This window comes from Aquarana catesbeiana, linkage group LG06 (genome assembly GCF_042186555.1).
Source record: "Aquarana catesbeiana isolate 2022-GZ linkage group LG06, ASM4218655v1, whole genome shotgun sequence".
Lineage (NCBI taxonomy): Eukaryota > Metazoa > Chordata > Amphibia > Anura > Ranidae > Aquarana > Aquarana catesbeiana.
Window position 1 is genome coordinate 384,085,435 of NC_133329.1, and position 18,218 is coordinate 384,103,652.

Here is an 18,218-nt window from a genome sequence, read left to right on the forward strand (position 1 = left end):
AGTGACGCAACGTGTTGGGTGGAGCCTTGTGACGTCATTTCCGTTGGCGTTATATGGAAGTGTGGTGAGGAGGCGAGTTTGTCACTACTCCCATTGTTTTTTACTGCGATTTTTATTCTTACTTGATGTAAGAAGCTTCTTTTACTTAATAAATGTACTTTTTTATTTGTCAACATTGCACTATGGCTGTTCTTTGTTTTCTTTTGAGCGCCATTTATGCAAGAAGTGCCATTTCTTGGTGCGAGCTGTTTCCTCTACATATGGAGTTTCCCAAGATGTGTTGATACTAAGATCTGGACGTAGTTCTTCGTCTTCGCTTGGGACCTGGATGTCTTTACAGATCCATCAGCAGGATTTCTTATCTGACTATCTGATGAGCCTTGTTTGACCTTTGGGTCATTTTTGGAGGTGAGCGGCCAATTCATAAATATAACCGTCGATGTTTGGATTGATGTGTTATCTGTTTTTTTCTTCTATCAAGTTACCCCCTATGAGATTTTTTATCTTTATATAAACTGACTCCTACCATTGGGCTTTAGTTGGACTTTTATTCACATTTATTTATTTGTATGTTTTGGATACTTCTCATGTTCATTCTTTAAGTATATTAATTCATGTCACTTTACTAAATAAGCACACCACTCTTATTTCTTCTTTTTACACAAATGTAAGAGCCCAGATTAGATATTTTAAATTGTAAGCTCTCTTGAGCAAGGCCCTTCTGATGCCTCTTGCATTGAATTGTATAGTAACTGTACTGTCTTCCTTTGATTTGTGCAAATGGTTGGCTCTATATAAATCCTGTATATCATTGATAATTTTAGAAGTATTCCTCCTTCATCAGGTTCTGGCAAAAAACATAAAGCCTGCTCTGTTAGCAGCCTAAGGATTAGTGACTGGTGCAAGTTTAAATGGTTAATTCATCTTCACCAAAAAAAGTTCCTATGTAGGCAAGGGGAGTTTGTAGATAAAAAACAAACTGTGCAGCTTATATAATGCCCTTGCTATAGGTGTGGGCCATTTACTTACTTTGGTGAAGCCTGGTTGAAAAACTCCCATCTTGCCTCATTGCTAGGACATTGCTAATGCACTCCCAGATGTTACTGCTCACCCCTGCCACTACTGGAATGAGCTCTTTGTCCTGATCAAACCCCCTTACATGCACTTTCTCTCCCCTGATGCAGTAGTTCTGAGCTGAGTGTTTGAGAGCTCGCTCTTGTGAGGATAGGGGTGAGCAATAATAGCTGGGAGTGCCTTAGCAACATCCTAGCAAAAAGGCAGGATGGGAGGATGCCATCCCCGGGGAGGGCGTTCTTTCTTGGATTTTAAAGCATCGGCTTGATCATCATAGCAACGTCCTAGCAAAATGGCAGGGCAGGGGAACGCCAGCTGTTGGGCAGGCTACTAGAGGTGTAAAAATGGACTACAGCAATAGCAGGTACATTATTCAGCACTGTACTTGAATGTGACCTGTTATCAGCCTTTTACAATTCCTGTACAGCTGTGCTGGAGTGTGAGAGGAAGAAAAAGCACAAGAAGCCAATCAGTTCATTTGCTGACTAGAAGCATGTTGATAGGAGGAGAGCAGATTGACAGAGAGATACGTTGCCCTGAAAAAGTATTCATACCCACTAAAATTTTCCACATTTTGTCATGTTACAACCAAAAAACGTAAATGTATTTTATTGGGATTTTATGTGATAGACCAACACAAAGTGGCACATAATTGTGAAGTGGAAGGAAAATGATAAATGATTTTCAATTATTTTTTACAAATAAATATCTGAAAAGTGTGGTGTGCATTTGTATTCAGCCCTCTTTACTCTGATACCCCTAACTAAAATCTAGTGGAATCAATTGCCTTCAGAAGTCACCTAATTAGTAAATAGAGTCTACCTGTGAGTAATTTAATCTCAGTATAAATAGAGCTGTTCTGTGAAGCCTTCAGAGGCAAGGAGAGTATTAATCAGAGAAGCAGTCAAGAGGCCCATGGTAACTCTGGAGGAGCTGCAGAGATCCACAGTTCAGGTGGGAGAATCTGTCCACAGGACAACTATTAGTCGTGCTCTCCACAAATCTGACCTTTATGGAAGAGTGGCAATAAGAAAGCCATTGTTGATAGAAATTCATAAGAATTCTCATTTTCAGTTTGTGAGAAGCCATGTGGAGGACACAGCAAACATGTGGAAGAAGGTGCTCTGGTCAGATGAGACCAAAATTGAACTTTTTAGCCTAAAAGCAAAACGCTATGTGGGGGGGGGGGGGGAGCTAACACTGTACATCACCCTGAACACACCATCCCCACCGTGAAACATGGTGGTGGCAGCATCATGTTGTCGGGATGATTTTCTTCAGCAGGGACAGGAAAGCTGGTCAGAGTTGATGGGAAGATGGATGGAGCCAAATACAGGGCAATCTTTTTTTTTAATCAAATCCTTTTTATGATTTTATATACAGGGCAATCTTAGAAGAAAACCTGTTAGAGTCTGCAAAAGACTTGAGACTGGGGCGGAGGTTCACCTTCCAGCAGGACAACGACCCTAAACATACAGCCAGAGCTACAATGGAATGGTTTAGATCAAAGCATATTCATGTGTTAGAATGGCCCAGTCAAAGTTCAGACCTAAATTCAATTGAGAATCTGTGACAAGACTTGAAAATTGCTGCTCACAGACGCTCTCCATCCAATCTGACAGAGCTTGAGATATTTTGTAAAGAAGAATGTGCAAAGATGTCACTCTTTAGAGACATCCCCAAAAAGACTTGCAGCTGTAATTGCAGTGAAAGGGGATTCTACAAAGTATTGACTCAGGGGGGGCTGAATACAAATGTACACCACACTTTTCACATATTTGTAAAAACTTGTGAAAACCATTTATCATTTTCCTTCCTCTTCACAATTATGTGCCACTTTGTGTTGATCTATCACATAAAATCCCAATATAATACATTTACGTTTTTGGTTGTAACATGACAAAATGTGGAAAATGTCAAGGGATATGAATACTTTTTCAAGGCACCATAGGACCATCCCTGTGCTGCTTCTCATTTGAGGCCGGGTTCACATATGTGCGGCTGCGGTTAACACATGGGGTCCGGTGCGTCTCTGTTCACCGGTTCAGGTGCGAATCAGGTTCAAATCTCTGCCTGAATTCGCACCTGAACCGGACCCAAAGATGAACAGGACCCCTTTGGAATGCGGACCGCAGCCACCCCCAACATGTGTGAACTGGCTTCATTGCGAGCCGTTCACACTTACATGTCATGCGAATTGGATGTGGCTAAATCCGCATCCTGTTTGCACACATGTGGAACCTGGCCCCACTGTTTAGTCACAGGCTGGGGGCGGCTCCAGGAGGATCGGGACTTGGAGGAAGTGGTTAGACCCTGGCCGTCAGATTGAGGACATCTAGCTGCAGAAAAAAAGGCACTTCAGAGGAAATCTCTGCATTGATGGTAAATGTTGCAGAAAATGCGTTTTTGTAATTTAATCTTGTAAAAGGTTGTTTATTTTTATCCAGTTATTTTTGGCTAGCGTTCTACTTTAAACCTAAGTAGCAATTAGACTTTACAAAAGCAGTGCATAAAATGATGACCTCGTCTCCCTGTCTCATCACTGTCACTATGCTCTCTCCTCAGCATGCATTTGGATGTGCTTACCTGTTGATGGTATTTGCATTAATGCAACTTTGTAGTCTTTTTTTGTAAGGCATTTTTGTTTGTTTTCCAGATCCCCCAGTTAAGATAATAAACACGAATGATGATTCTGAGCATACCTTTATGAGCGGGGAGCGTGTTGAGCTGAGTTGTGAGGTGTCCAGAGAGAACGCTACGGTGCGCTGGTATAAGGATGGCGAGGAGCTACATGACGGCAGCGGCATTGTGTTAGAGGCGGACGGCTGTCACCGCAGACTGATCATCTTATCGGCAGACACATCGGACTCTGGTGAATTCGTCTGTGACGCGGTAGATGACTCCATCTTCTACAATGTGACAGTGACTGGTAAGTGATATCTGAGAGCATTCTGGAGACCTGCTCTAGCCAACATTGGTATTTCCGTTCTGGGCCCGTTGACCATTCCTTGTATCTGTTGTATCTGGAACATCAGCCACCTGCGTTCTCTTCTGTAGTTCCTGACTCTGTGGCCACCCACTGTGGAGGTTAGGGTGCCCTTCTAGTCCTCCCTTTCAAATCCTCCCATTGTACTCTCATTGATATAAAGTGAATTCATTAAAAATCCAGTGTGCTTATTAAGCTTCATAATGGCTCTCTACTCCAGCCCAGTTGCAAGAGTCCGAGTCAACGGCTTCCTGTCAAATGCCTTCTCCATCCATAATGGCACGAGGCAAGGTTGCCCCCTTTCCCCAATACTGTTTGTACTTACCTTAGAACCCTTCCTATACAGATTCAGAAACAATCCAGAAGAGTATAAATTAGTGGCTTTCGCCAATGCCATCCTTCTTTTTCTCACCACATAACTCACTTTCCAACCTCTTAGCAGAATTTCGCCAATTTAGAATAATCTCTAACCTCAAGATATTTTACCGAATCCTATGTCCTGAATGTCTCTCTCCCTAAACGAATAGTCACCCAATGCAAGAGCAACTTCTCTTTCCGATGGAAGGAAGATGATATAACATATTTGGGGATTCAACTCTCTCGACACCTAAGAAATGTATACAACAATGATTATCTACCTATCTTACAAAGCCTTACCGACGATTTCAAAGGGTGGAACAACCCTATCTTTTCTTGGTACAGCAGCCATTTTAAAGATTAACGCCCTACCTCGCCTTCTCTACATTATGCAAGCAGCACCAATCCACATCCCCACTGCATTTTTTTCAAAGCTATAAGAGTCTATAAGAGGAGACCGCAGACCCAGAATTAGCTATTCACACCCCGCTCTACCTAAGCTCAAAGGAGGGATAGGCCTTCCGGACATTAGGAATTATTACCTCGCATGCCAGCTCACCAGAATTATAGATTGGAATATTCATAACAGACTTAAAGACTGGGTCAACCTTCCTTCACCTCACTACCCCTTCACTAACTACCTTGGACACTCTCAAAACACGTCCCGATTGACACCCATCTCCATCCCCTTATTGGCCCAACCCTCAGATGCTTCCAAGAAACATGCAAATCGATATCCTTATCTTCAATACCTGGCCCTCTCACCCCCATTCCCCGAACCCTGATTTCCCCCCCTGAAAAAGCAAGAAATTGCCCCGGGACTTTAAATGAGGTGAATGCGGTTAGCCAACAATTGACAGAGTAAATGCAGTCTCAAAATATATTAAAATTGTCATGCAAACATAAACATGAATCATAGTCAAGCCACTGAAATGATACATACAGTAAAAAAATGTCATTACACGTATCATGGTATAAAATGTGAATTGCAAAGTACACAGGCATGAAAAGTATTCCAACATGTTTCGCAAGACCATGCTCGCTTCAACAGGGGTAGATGCGTGTGTAGTACATCTGTAGGGGGTATAATGAACCAAATAAGTATCAACACAGAGATGGTATCGTGACAATTAGTCAAGAGGGTCCAAAACACATGGCCCTATACTCACCGAAGGCTTGATCAGACTACCAATTGCTGGATAATCAAAGCGGCAGTAGGAGGAGGCAGAAGAAAAACCAACCCAACAGAGCACAAACGGGGGGCAGACATAGCCGGGATGGGGGAATTTGTCACCAAAGATCTCCCAGTATCCATTAATAATGTCAACTGAAACATAAATGCATATGTATCAATAGATGCTGTCATAACAGCATAGAAGTAAAGTAGTATCTGATATAAGTATGTATATGCATGAACCAATCTGGTTCAATAATGGTATGGGCTTAGAATCTAGGGGACAATAGAAAGAAAAAAAAATGAATACATAAATTTAAAAAAAAAGTGTAAATAAAAGAAAAAAAAATTGCATTTTCTTTTTATTTACACATTTTATTTTATTAATTAATTATTTAATTTTTTTTTCTCTATCGTCCCCTAGATTCTAAGCCCATACCATTATTGAATCAGATTGGTTCATGCATATACTTACTTATATGACAGCATCTACCAATCTGTCTCACTGTCTCCAACTCTTTTTACTTTTAGGCGATCCCTACAAACTTCTCTCTTCAGAGAAGCCTATTCTGCCTCCACCTAACAACTGTACTTTCATTTTCTCCATTAGCCCATCCCCCACAGTTATTACCTTTTCTATCACTTGACCCTCCCTTCTAGATTGTAAGCTCTAAAGAGCAGGGCCCTCTGATTCCTCTTGTATTGAATTTTATTGTAACTGTACTGTTTTCCCTAGCATTGTAAAGCACTGTGCAAACTGTTGGGGCTATATAAATCCTGTATAATAATAAAAATAACAATAATAATATGGCTATACGTATCCAGAGGTGACAACAGAAATGTTTAAAAATCGGATTGTATTACTTTGAGCATTTTAATTTGCTAAATAAGTAGTGGGCACCTTATGTGGAAGCATGGCCTTTTAGGGATCCAGAAAGCTAATAGATTTATTGTCATTCTCTCCCCAGATCCCCCAGTGAAGATCATAAACACGGGTGATGACACCGAGCACAAGCACCTGAGTGGAGATCCCATAGTCCTGAGCTGTGAGCTGTCCCGAGACAATGCTCAGGTGCGCTGGTACCAGGATGGGGTGGAGATAGAGGAAGGTGCCAACATCAGGCTGGAGTCAGACGGAAGACATCGCAGGTTGATTATCGCACGTGCCACACCGGAGGATTCTGGGGAATTTGTCTGTGACGCCGGAGACGACTCTGTCTTCTACAATGTGATGGTGACAGGTCAGTGGTCCACGGGTCCTTTCCAGCACTGGAGGCTGTCATTGCCTTACTTCTAACAGTAAAACCTATTAGACACCCGGGCAATACACACTGAGCATATGATGAAACAATGCATACAAACAGATTACAGGCATGTTCAAGCTCTCCTTAGATCCAGAGTAGGCTGTTGATATTATATGATATGCTAATTTTTGCTTTTCCTTGCTGCTTTCAAAAACTCCATTGGTGGGTGACAGCGCCGGGACAAGATCATTCAGTGCCCAATTCAAAGATGGCAAATTGTGCCCCCCCTCATTATGTGCGAGCTTATGAGAAGGAAGGAGAGAGAGAGCACAGCCTGCACCTTCTCCTGGCTCTCTCCTTGCTGCTTCCAGTGCTGGATTGAAAGAAGTAGTAATGACACTGTAGTAAAAGGAACTTGTGGCTCCCCCATCCCAAAAGTACACGCTGCGCCCAGGGCAGCTGATCCTTCTGCCCACTCCTTTGCCCTGGTCGGTGAAACCAAAAATTCCATTAAAAGATCAATAAGAAGGCATAGAAGGTGGAAGGGATGGACCAAACTCGACTTTTCCAGGAAAAGTCAAGATTTGCATTTAATTTCAGTGACCTCTACCTTGGAATCTACCTAACTTTTTGGTGTGTGGTTATCACTTAAAGTGTATGTCTGGCCAAACATTCTTTTTTCACACTTGTACAACAAACTCAGGGAGCTCATGTCGCATGACGTGTGCAAATCAATGTTTCCCTATGAGAGTCGTCCTAACTGGTCCGACACAAGTCGGTCCAACTTTGAAAATGCTCCCTGCACTACTTTGGTCCGACTTTAGTCCTACTTAAGCCCATTGAATATCATTGAAGTTGGATCAAAGTAGAATCCTCGTCCTAACTATCCGACTTGTGACATCCTACATGGTGATTACAGCAGCAGTAAAAGGAATTTATGTCACTCTGGGATTGTTTTGATTGGTCAAAGGACAAGTCGTAGGAGCAAAATCTTATCTTGTTCATTTGAGTCGGATGGAAGTAGGACCGAAGTAGCAGGGCAAAGTAGGATGATAGTGGTACAATAGTCCTGTGGTATCAGTGTGAACCCAGCCTCAGATACCATTGTAATAAGTTGATGCATAGGCTAAGAATCCTTTCACACAGGTGTCATAATTTACTAATGTTTACTTGTGACGCCGGTGTGCTAGGGGCCAAAAACTGTGTGTTTAGAGCTGAGTAATGTGTAAAGTAAAGGTGCATAAGCGTATAGATGAATAAATATATGTATGCGAGTAAATTAGGCTCTCAAATGAAAATAATTCTGTTTTTGTTTTACTGCTGTATCCCATAGATAGACCAATGTTTCTCAACTCCAGTCCTCAAGTACCCACAACAGGTCATGTTTTCAGGCTTTCCATTATTTTACACAGGTGATTTGATCAGTTTGAAATCCCGAAAACCTGACCTGTTGGGGGGACTGGAGTTGAGAAACATTGTCATAGACAGCAATGCACCTCATTTCAGATCAGTAAAAAACTCAACAATTTTTACTCCCCTGACTGTGCAACTAGCCTAGAGTTGCCACCTCATCCCTTTAAAACCAAACACATAAAAATTACACAGGTTCTGTGGCTGATTAATGTGGTAATTAAACTCACTAGGTGCCTTATCTACATTAAATTAGCATCAGAACCTGTATAAATCATATGTGTTCGGGTTTAAAGGGATGAGGTGGCAACTCTAAACTAGCCTAAGACAGTGGTCTCCAAACTGCAGCCTGGGGGCTGGATGCGGCCCTTGCTTTTATCTGGCCCTTTGGGCATTATTCCGAACAGTGGGGCATAGTTTCTGACACTAACGCTGACTATTCCTCCTGACACCAATGAAGGTGCACTATTCCCCCCACAGACACCAATGATGGGGCACTATTCCCCCCCACAGACACCAATGATGGGGCACTATTCCTCCCACTGACACCAATGACGGGGCACTATTCCTCCCACTGACACTAACTATGGGGCACTATTCCTCCTCCAAATAGCAAAGAAGGTACACTGTTTATTCCTATTGATACTAGGGCATTTTCTACTCCCGCTGGCCACAGTCCGACCCCCCTAAAATCTAAAGAATAGCCAACTGCGTCTTTGTTTATAAAGTTTGGAGACCCCTGGGCTAAGACATAGTACAATACAGGTGACACAGTGACACCAATGATGGGGCAATATTCCTCCCACTGACACCAATGATGGGGCACTGTTCAATAGTACAATACAGGTAACAGGCTACATGATCTATAAAGAGGAGGCACTGGAACTTTACCTTGTGTATATTAGTGAAGAGTGGGCAATCATGGACTCTATTAGGAAGAGCAATGGGTGTAGCCTGTAACATAATATATTTATTATTAGCCCTGAAGAAGAAACATACATCACTGAACTGCGTTGATTTCCTGTGACTATTTAATTTAACGTATTTAGTCATTATTGAAAATCAGTGGCTACTCTAAGTTTATGTTTGATTTGGACATTGGTCTTCTAGTAGAGTAGAGTGTTCATCATTTCCTAATTCTATTGCTGTCTTTGCTTTCCTGTCCTTGGGCCTCCCCATTGTCTTTATTTCTTGTTTTTATTATCACAGTGATACAAATTGAAGATGAACAATTGGGGCACAGACAGCAGTAAAAGCCTAACAGAGGGTCTAGAACAGCATTTTTCAAATTACAGCCTGCTGCTTGCTGTCAATCGGCCCCTGCAATGAAAAGGCCCTGCATGCAAGGCCTTATCATTACACAATGGGGTACTATTACTCCCAATGACACCAACGATTGGACACCATTCCACCCAATGACTCCAATGATGGGGCACTATTCCTCCCAATGTGACCAACAATGGTGCACTATTCCTCCCAATGTCACCAACAATGGGGCACTACTCCTACCAATAACACCAACAATGCAGCACTATTCCTCCCAATGACACCGACGACTGGACACCATTCCACCCAATGAAACCAATGATAGGGCACCATTCTTCCCAATGACACCAACAATGAGGCAATATTCCTTCCAATGGCTGTTGGAAAAGCATTTTGCTGCTCTTACTGGTCACTGACACAGGGGTATACAGTATTTTACTCCAAGGAAACTATGAGCATAAGGATTATTTTGAAAGAGTATGCCAACTCACTTCAATCAAGTGTGGTCTGTCTGGTCCTATAAACTAACTTTTAACGTACATAAAAAAAAAAAAAACATTTGCAGAGCTTACAGCGAGCTTCGTTGAAGCTTTTAAAGAACCCTTCAGCTCCAGTTTCTAAATGTTGAACACAGATCCCGATGTGGGTGCTGATTGCCACTTTAAAGAAGCTGCTAGCAGGCTTCAGCACTACTTGAAGCTTGTTTGAAGCCTGCTAGTAGCTTGTTTAAAGCGCCGATCAACACTCACATTAAGGGAGCTTTAGAGGCTTAGAGAAAGCAGCTTGAAGCTTGCCAAGCTTTTTTTTTTTGCATTTGCAATTAATATACTGTGAATACTGAATAAGATTAACAAATTATAATAATAATCATGATAAACATTATAGTTTTGTGTTTAATGATAATTATACAAAATTATAGCGTAATCTCTGCATTTTGTTTAAAAAAATAATAATATTAATAAACATCATAGTATTACTGTGCTTAATGATAATTATACACAATTATAGATAGAAAAATCTCTGCAATTTGTTTGAAAATATTATTATTAATAATAATAATCATTATTGTTATTTTTCTACACATTATAGTATTAGGTTTAATGATAATTCTACAAAATTATAGATAGACAAATCTCTGCAATTTGAAAATATTATTAATAACAAATAATAATACCAATAATAATAACATTCATTATAGTTTTATGTTTAATGATATTTATTCAAAATTATAGCTAGACAGATTTCTGTAAATGTGTTTGGAAGTATAATTTTACCAATGTTCAAAATTTAGAATGAGAAATGTATTTTTTTGCATGTTAATATTAGAACCTATAAATGTATTTCTTTTTTTAAATGGTAGTGATAATTAAGAAATTGTCAGACAAGCAGTAGCGTGGCTATTCTGTATGTGGTAGTGTGTGTCATTTGTATTATTGATTGCAAAAGTAAAAGTCATTCACATACTGATTTTCTTTCAATCTCTACTGAAGTCATATTTTTAAATCCTGTTATAAACTCTCTCTGAGTAGTGAATTTGATTGGAGCAGGGGCTGTCGGAGCACTGTACCTTGTGTGGATGTGGATTGTTTCCATCGAACAATTATTTCCATATGTATATATGGCCACCTTAACAGTCTAGTTGTGGAACCAAAAAAGAATTGTGTGTTTGCAGAGCCTCCAGTGAAGATCTTGAATGCAGACGATGACACAGACGAGAGATGCCTGAGCGGCGAGGAGCTGGTCCTGAGCTGTGAGCTGTCTCGGGAGAACGTCGTGGTGCGTTGGTACAAGGATGGAGAGAAAGTGGAAGAGAGTGAGGGAGTCCGGCTGGAATGTGATGGAAGACACCGCAAGCTGGTCATCCTGTCGGCACAGCCATGTGACTCTGGGGAATTTGTCTGTGATGCCGGAGATGATTCTATATTCTTCAATGTGACAGTGAAAGGTAAAAGGGTGGAATCTACTGCTTTAAAATCAAACTAACATTGTATTTTTATTATAACTCCCTTAGCAACTCCTTCAACCTCCTTCCCTTGAACAATATGTCCACATGCTTGCTCATGGTGATGGCAGTAAAGATGGCATTTTGTTATATCTAGGTAAGACCTTCGGCCCCCCAGAAGGGCAAGGTTACAACTGCTGCCTCTACTACCACAATGGGCCAAGAGATATAACAAGCTGGAGGCCAACAGTAGACAACAGTGAAAACACATTTCTACCTTGTTCTCCTTTTTACCTCCCCCTTCCACTCCTCCCCCCCTCCCTCCCTCCCTCCCTTCCTACCTATTTCGCCTGCCTTCCTGATTCCTTTACCTTTCTCTCTTCCCCTCCCTTCTTACCTTCTTTCCCTCCCTTCTTCTCTCTATTTTCCTGCCCTTCTTTCCTCCCCTTCCTTTTTTTCCTATCTTCATTCCTTATCCTTTCCTTTCCATTACTTTCCTTCCCCTTTTCTTGTCTTTCCCTTTTTCTTTTCCTTCCCTTTTCTTTTCCTTCCCTTATCTTTCCCTTCCCTTTTTCTTTTCCTTCCCTTATCTTTCCCTTCCCCTTTCTTTTCCTTCCCTTTTCTTTCCCTTCCATTTTCTTTCCCTTCTTTCTTACCCTCCTCTCTTCCTTCCTTTTTTTCATCCCCCTTTCCTTCCTTCCTTCCTTCCTATCCCCCTTTCCTTCCTTCCTTCCTTCCTTCCTTCCTTCCTTCCTTCCTTCCTTCCTCCAAAACCCTTTTTTCTTCCCCCAATTCCCTTCCATTTCTTCCTTCCTCCAAAGCCCTTTTTTCTTCCCCCAATTGCCTTCCATTTCTTCCTTTCGTCCTCCCTCTCTTCCCTTCCACTCTATCCTTCCTCCCCTTCATCCCTCCGTTCCTCCCCTCCCTTTCTGCCCCCCCTCTCTTCCCTTTCTTCCTACCTTCCTTCCTTTCTTCATTCATTCCCTCCTTCTCTCTCCATCCTTTCTACATCCTCTTTTTCTTTCCTTCCTTCTCTTCCTCGCCCTCCTTCCCTTTGTGCACCTTAAAGCTGTAGTAAACCGCACTTTTTTTTTTTTTTTAAACCCTGCAAGACAATGGTATAATGTGCTGGTATGCATCGCATACCAGTGCATTATGAAATACATACCTTAGGACAAAGCCCTCCAGCGGCGCGCTGTAACTGCTGACAAGGCTTCCATCTTCACCCGGTCCCCCTTCCAGGCTCACGTCCTCTGGTCGTCTGATTGGTTGCGATGCGATGATGTCACTCCCACCCTTACGCGCGGGAGTCATGGAGCGCCGCACGGAGCTCTGAAGGGTATGCCATCACCTCAGAGTGCATGCACCGGTGACATCACCGACTGCATGCAGTGTGATTATCTCCTAAACAGTGCAAGCTTAGGAGATATTCACTGTACCTACAGGTAAGCCTTATTATGGTTTACCTGTAGGTACAATTAAATAAAAAGGGTTTACTTCTGCTTTAACACACAAAAAAAACAGACACAACACCCAGGATTGTGCGTTGTGGCAGGTCTCTGTATGGATGCATTGCCTGCTTCTGTAGTAATGCATTGGGGGGCAATTCAAAATAAATGGCACCACAAGACACCCCCCCGTTCGGTTCGCAGCAGAACTCCCGAACATGGGAAATGTTCTAACCCGAATGGCGAACCCCATCGAAGTCTATGGGATTAAACAGAAAAAATGAAAAGTGCCCATTTTAAAGGTTTATATGCAAGTAATTGGCCATAAAAAGGTATTGGGGTCTGAGTACTGCCCTGGGGGACACGTATCAATAATTTTTTTTTTTTTTTTAAACAATCGTTTTTTTTTTAGGAGCAGTGATTTTAATGATGCTTAAAGTGACACAATAAAAATGGAAAAATGTATTTAAATATAGTGCCTGGGGAGTCCCCTTAATGTGTATGTAAAGTAGCGCATCTGCAGCATGCATAAAACATGCTACAGAAAAAAATGAAATTTCTAAAAAAAATCCCATTTAAAATGACTTGCAGTTAAAATTGCCAGCACCCGGCTTTTGCCAAAATAAAAAAATAAAATGGCATGTGGTCCCCCCAAAATCCATACCAGACCCTTATCCGAGCATGCACCCCCCCCCCCCCCCCCCGCTGAACCTTACCAGGCCACATGCCCTCAACATGGGGTGGTGGAAGCTTCGGGCAGGGGGGGCTCTGTTGATGGGCACAAGGCCCTCTTCCTGACAACCCTGGGCTGTGGTTGTCAGGGTCTACGGGCGGGGGACTTATCGGAATCTGGAAGCCCCCAGATCCCGGTCCCCCCTCCTATGTGAATGGGTATCATGTCAATCGTACCCCTACCCATTCACCAAAAAAGTGTCAAAAAGTAATAACCACAAGAAACCGTTTTTGACAATTCCTTTATTAAAAAATAAAAAAATAGTGTCTCTTAATCTAAATCCATCGCCAATCAAGACGCCCACCGGACCCAAAAAATAGAAAAAAATTTAAATGCTCTCGCTCCCTGAGAGGCCTCTCATCATGTGCCCGCTCTACCAGCACTTTTTTTTTTTTTTTTTATTCAGAAGGGAAACCTTGACAGCTGATAACTCATCGGTTGTTAAGGATGCCGCGGCCAGCTTCCCGGCCCCGCTCCTTAACAACCAGCTTACACTGCGCTCTGATTGGGCAAAGCTTTGCCTAATCAGGGCTCAGGATGCACTGTGCAGCGCTCAGTGCATTGCAGGGTGTTCATCGGGGCGAACACCCTGCAAATTCGATTGTTCGGCAAACGGCTCATGCTTGGGCTGAACCGTTCGCCTATCCCTACACACAGTCACAGTGTTTTGTTGTCTCGGCACTCTTAAGCTTCCAGTATACCTTTATATGCTGTAAAACTTTTAGTTCTGAACCCATTTTTAATTTTATTTATTGTATTTTTTATCACACATTTCGGTGCTTGCCAAAGCAACTGCCATAGATACAAATTTTTATACAACACCTTTAGAAAGATTAGGAGTAGTTCATCTTCATCTCAGTGTTAAATCTCCGTACACTCTATATGTTTATTTATAGGAATTCCAGGAGGTTTACCATATAAAGCAAATAATAGAAATGGCGGTATTGGGCTGTGACCATTCCTTACTAAACAATGCTGGAAGATAATTGGTTAACCCGACAATATCACGCCTGTTCCCACACCGTCCTGACTCATCTGGTTTTTAGCTGCATTCATTTCCTTCACTGACCCTTTTAATACATTAATGGCCGGCCCTAAATATCACCGAGGAGTAAAGACAAAGAAGAGGTTAGAAGAGCAGTGTATTGTAAAACATGGAAAAAAAGAATCACACAATAGGGGGCACAATACGAGATTTTGTGCGTCAGACCGAAGAACCGTGCCACATACCAAGCATGATTGTCAGAGGGGTCATGTGGGGTTGACAACCAAGTAACAGAACAAAGGAAAAACTCAGCGGGTTCAAATGTAACTCTTTCCTTTTTTTAATTTTGGATACAGTGGAGACCAGGAGAACTTCTGCCAGCTGTTGATAGTGATCTGTGATCCCTTCCTGCTACAGTGATAATGTTGTCAATTGGACAGGAAGTGACTCACACCCTGAACTGTGCATGTAGAGGGGTCCCAGACATCGCTCACTGCGCCATCCTCGCACGTTTGTGCACAGAAACCTGCACATGTGCAGATTTGCTGAAGGTCTCTGCTGGGGCCCGAAGCCCGGCGGAGACCTTCAGCACATCTGCGCATGCATACGTAAAGTCATTCTCCCCTGGGTGAGACAGGAGGAAGTACCAACCTGCAGCCACAAAAAATTAGAAAGCACTTAAAAAAAAAAAAAGATCTTTTATGAATAACCCTAATTTTGCAACCCTACTATCCTAGATTCCTATACCTAACCTCCAAACCCTCAGAAATTCCACCTTTTTATATAGTATTAGACATCTTGCCGACAGGCCCACCCCCTTTTTTTTTTTCTTCCCTTCCTTTCTTGGAGTCCTTGGTTTATTTGTTTTTTCTTGTCTTTCTACACTTAATCATGTTTTTTTGGTATTTAACTTTTTCAATGCATATTTGTAGTTTTGTCTTAAAGTAATTGTAAGGGTTATTTTTTTTTTATTTTTTTTAAACAACAAACATATCATACTTACCTCCACTGTGCAGCTCGTTTTGCACAGAGTGGCCCCGAACATCCTCTTCTGGGGTCCCCCAGTGGCTCTCGCGGCTCCTCCCCACATCAGATAACCCCCTAGAAGAGGCGTTCTCCTGAGCGACTTACCTTGCGGGCGCTAGCATTCGGCACCCATAGCCGGCGAATGTATGACTCGGCCCCGCCCCCCCGGCACCCGCGTGATTGGATTTGACTGACAGCGGTGGGAGCCAATGGCTGTGCTGCTATCAATCTATCCAATCAAAAGCCGAGAACCCCAGGCAGAGAGACAGCACTCCCCGCCGGGTCAAGTTCCAGTGCTCAGGTAAGTAATACGGGGGGGGGCTTGGGGCGCGCCGGTCACTGCCATGTGTTTTTTCACCTTAATGCATAGGATGCATAGGAAAAAACACGAAGGTTTACAACAATATACAGGCAGTCCCCGAGTTATGAACACCTGAGTTACGAACGACTCCTACTTACAAATGGCCTCAAATGCCGGCCACTTGTGCTCCACGCTGGTCCTGGATACCTCCGAGCACGTCCGGACACATCCCACACTGCAGTACTACATGTACTGCATGGCCAGAGGAGCCCCAGATAACATAACAAGCGCCCAGAACATCCCACATCCATGCACAGGTGGAAGTTACACTTACAAATGCAGTGTTCCGACTTCTGAACAAATTCCACTTACGAACAAACCTACAGTCCTTATTGTGTTCGTAACTGGGGGACTGCCTGTATACTGAGATCCGCAACACAACACACATCATTATTGTGTACCTGATGTGCCTACAGGCTCTACTGTACATTTAAAATCTGTTCTTTTCTTTTTCTTTGTGATTGCCTATGATGAAAATCTTAATAAAAATATATTGTGTATATATATAAAAAAAAAAAAATAGGGAGGAGGCGGGAGCCAGGTACATCCTACATTGTGGTTAAGGGGGGACGGTCCGCTTTAACCTCCCTGGCGGTTTTCCCGAGTGTGGCTCTGGGTTAAATTTCAGTACCATTAGCGGTAAACCCGAACAACACTCGGGATTGAATTGCAGAATTCTGGTACTGCGTACTTACCTTGTCACCAGGATCCTGCGATGTCCCCCCACTGTGTCCTCCTCCGAATCATCCGCCCGATGCTCTGTGTTCCGGGCTCCGTTCCCTGCGAGCATAACACATACAGTACACTGTAATCTTACAGATGACATTACTGTATCAAATCATTTCACCTCCCTTTTGTCCCTAATGCTTTGTCCAGTGCCCTGCATGCAGTTTTATATTATAAATACTGTTCTTTCCGCCTGGAAACTGGAGATTGTCCATAGCAACCAAAAAGTGACATTTTACGTCAAAAGTGGTTTTAGATCAGCTGGAAACAGCGATAGTAAATTAGAACACTTGCAGAATTGAGCAATAGTGATTCGCGGGGTAATTAATTTTATTATTATTATATATATTTTAAAATATAATTATTTATAGTCATTTATTATATTATAATTTATCATTTTGTGTTTCAAACTTTATCATACCCGGGATGTCTACTGACTCTTGTTTGGACAGATTTAAGCAAGTTAGTACTAAGAATTACAGGCCTACAATATAAAACGCCAAATTTCTATGCAAAACAATGTACTGCTTTGAGATTCAAAAATCTAACATACCGTCAGGGAGGCTACAGTAGAAGTCCACCCTAACACTAAAGTCTCTACATCTATAGACATTCATGACCTAACACTAGCCTATCTAGCCCTGTAAAGAAGAAATCAGTATACATACCTTTTCTGAAGCCGGTCTGATCTCCAGCGGCGGAAACTCTGCAGAGGACACAGCCAACAACGGCTTTGAAATGAATGGGGAGTGACGTTACCCATAGAGTTACTATCGGGGCTTCCGTTGTCGGCTGTGTCCTCTGCACCCGACTCCACAGAGAAGCCGCGGCTGACAGCTCAGCGAGGGTTCGGGTTGGATTGGCTTCATAAAAGGTATGTATACTGATTTCTTCTTTACAGGGCTAGATTAGTGTTAGTGTTACATCGTGGATGTCTATAGAAGTAGCGATTTCAGTGTTAGGCTGGACTTCTGCTGAAAGCTGCAGATTTAAAATGACTTTATGTTTAGTTTTTGGAGATTTTAGTGGTTGGGTTGAGTATTACTTTCAATTATATATAAACCCCTTAGGCTCCATTCACACCTAGGCTATTTGAATCGCAGGCGGAATAGCCGCGATTCTGCCCGCGATTCCAAATCGCGGCAAAACGCGGGACGGGTTTGCGATGCCATCAGTTCCTAATGGCACCCCCAATCGTGGTGCGATTTTGCAGTGATTGTCGCGCTATAAATCAAGCTGCAATCGCAGCAAATCGCAACGTGCGATGCTGTTTTTGCCCAAAGAAAGCTCTTGCTCCTTTTTGAGCGACAAGCTTTGTGCCACGATTGCAGCAGGATTTATCGTGGCAAAATCACACCATGATTGGGGTGACATTACGAAGTAATGGCATCGCAAAAGCGCCCCGCGTTTTGCCACGATTTGGAAGCACTGCCAGAATCGCAGCAATTCTGTCCACGTTTCATATCGCCTAGGTGTGAATGAAGCT

The 18,218-nt window shown here is 42.5% G+C and overlaps 1 protein-coding gene across 1 annotated transcript in view; it reads left to right on the forward strand.

Moving 5' to 3' along the window:
- OBSL1 (obscurin like cytoskeletal adaptor 1) overlaps nucleotides 1–18,218 on the forward strand; it is a 152,983-nt gene that overhangs the window by 58,322 nt on the left and 76,443 nt on the right. Inside the window, exons 10-12 of the mRNA XM_073634270.1 lie at nucleotides 3,731–4,003; nucleotides 6,560–6,832; nucleotides 11,184–11,456. Coding sequence (XP_073490371.1) covers nucleotides 3,731–4,003; nucleotides 6,560–6,832; nucleotides 11,184–11,456 — 819 coding nt within the window. The remainder of the gene's footprint in view (nucleotides 1–3,730; nucleotides 4,004–6,559; nucleotides 6,833–11,183; nucleotides 11,457–18,218) is intronic.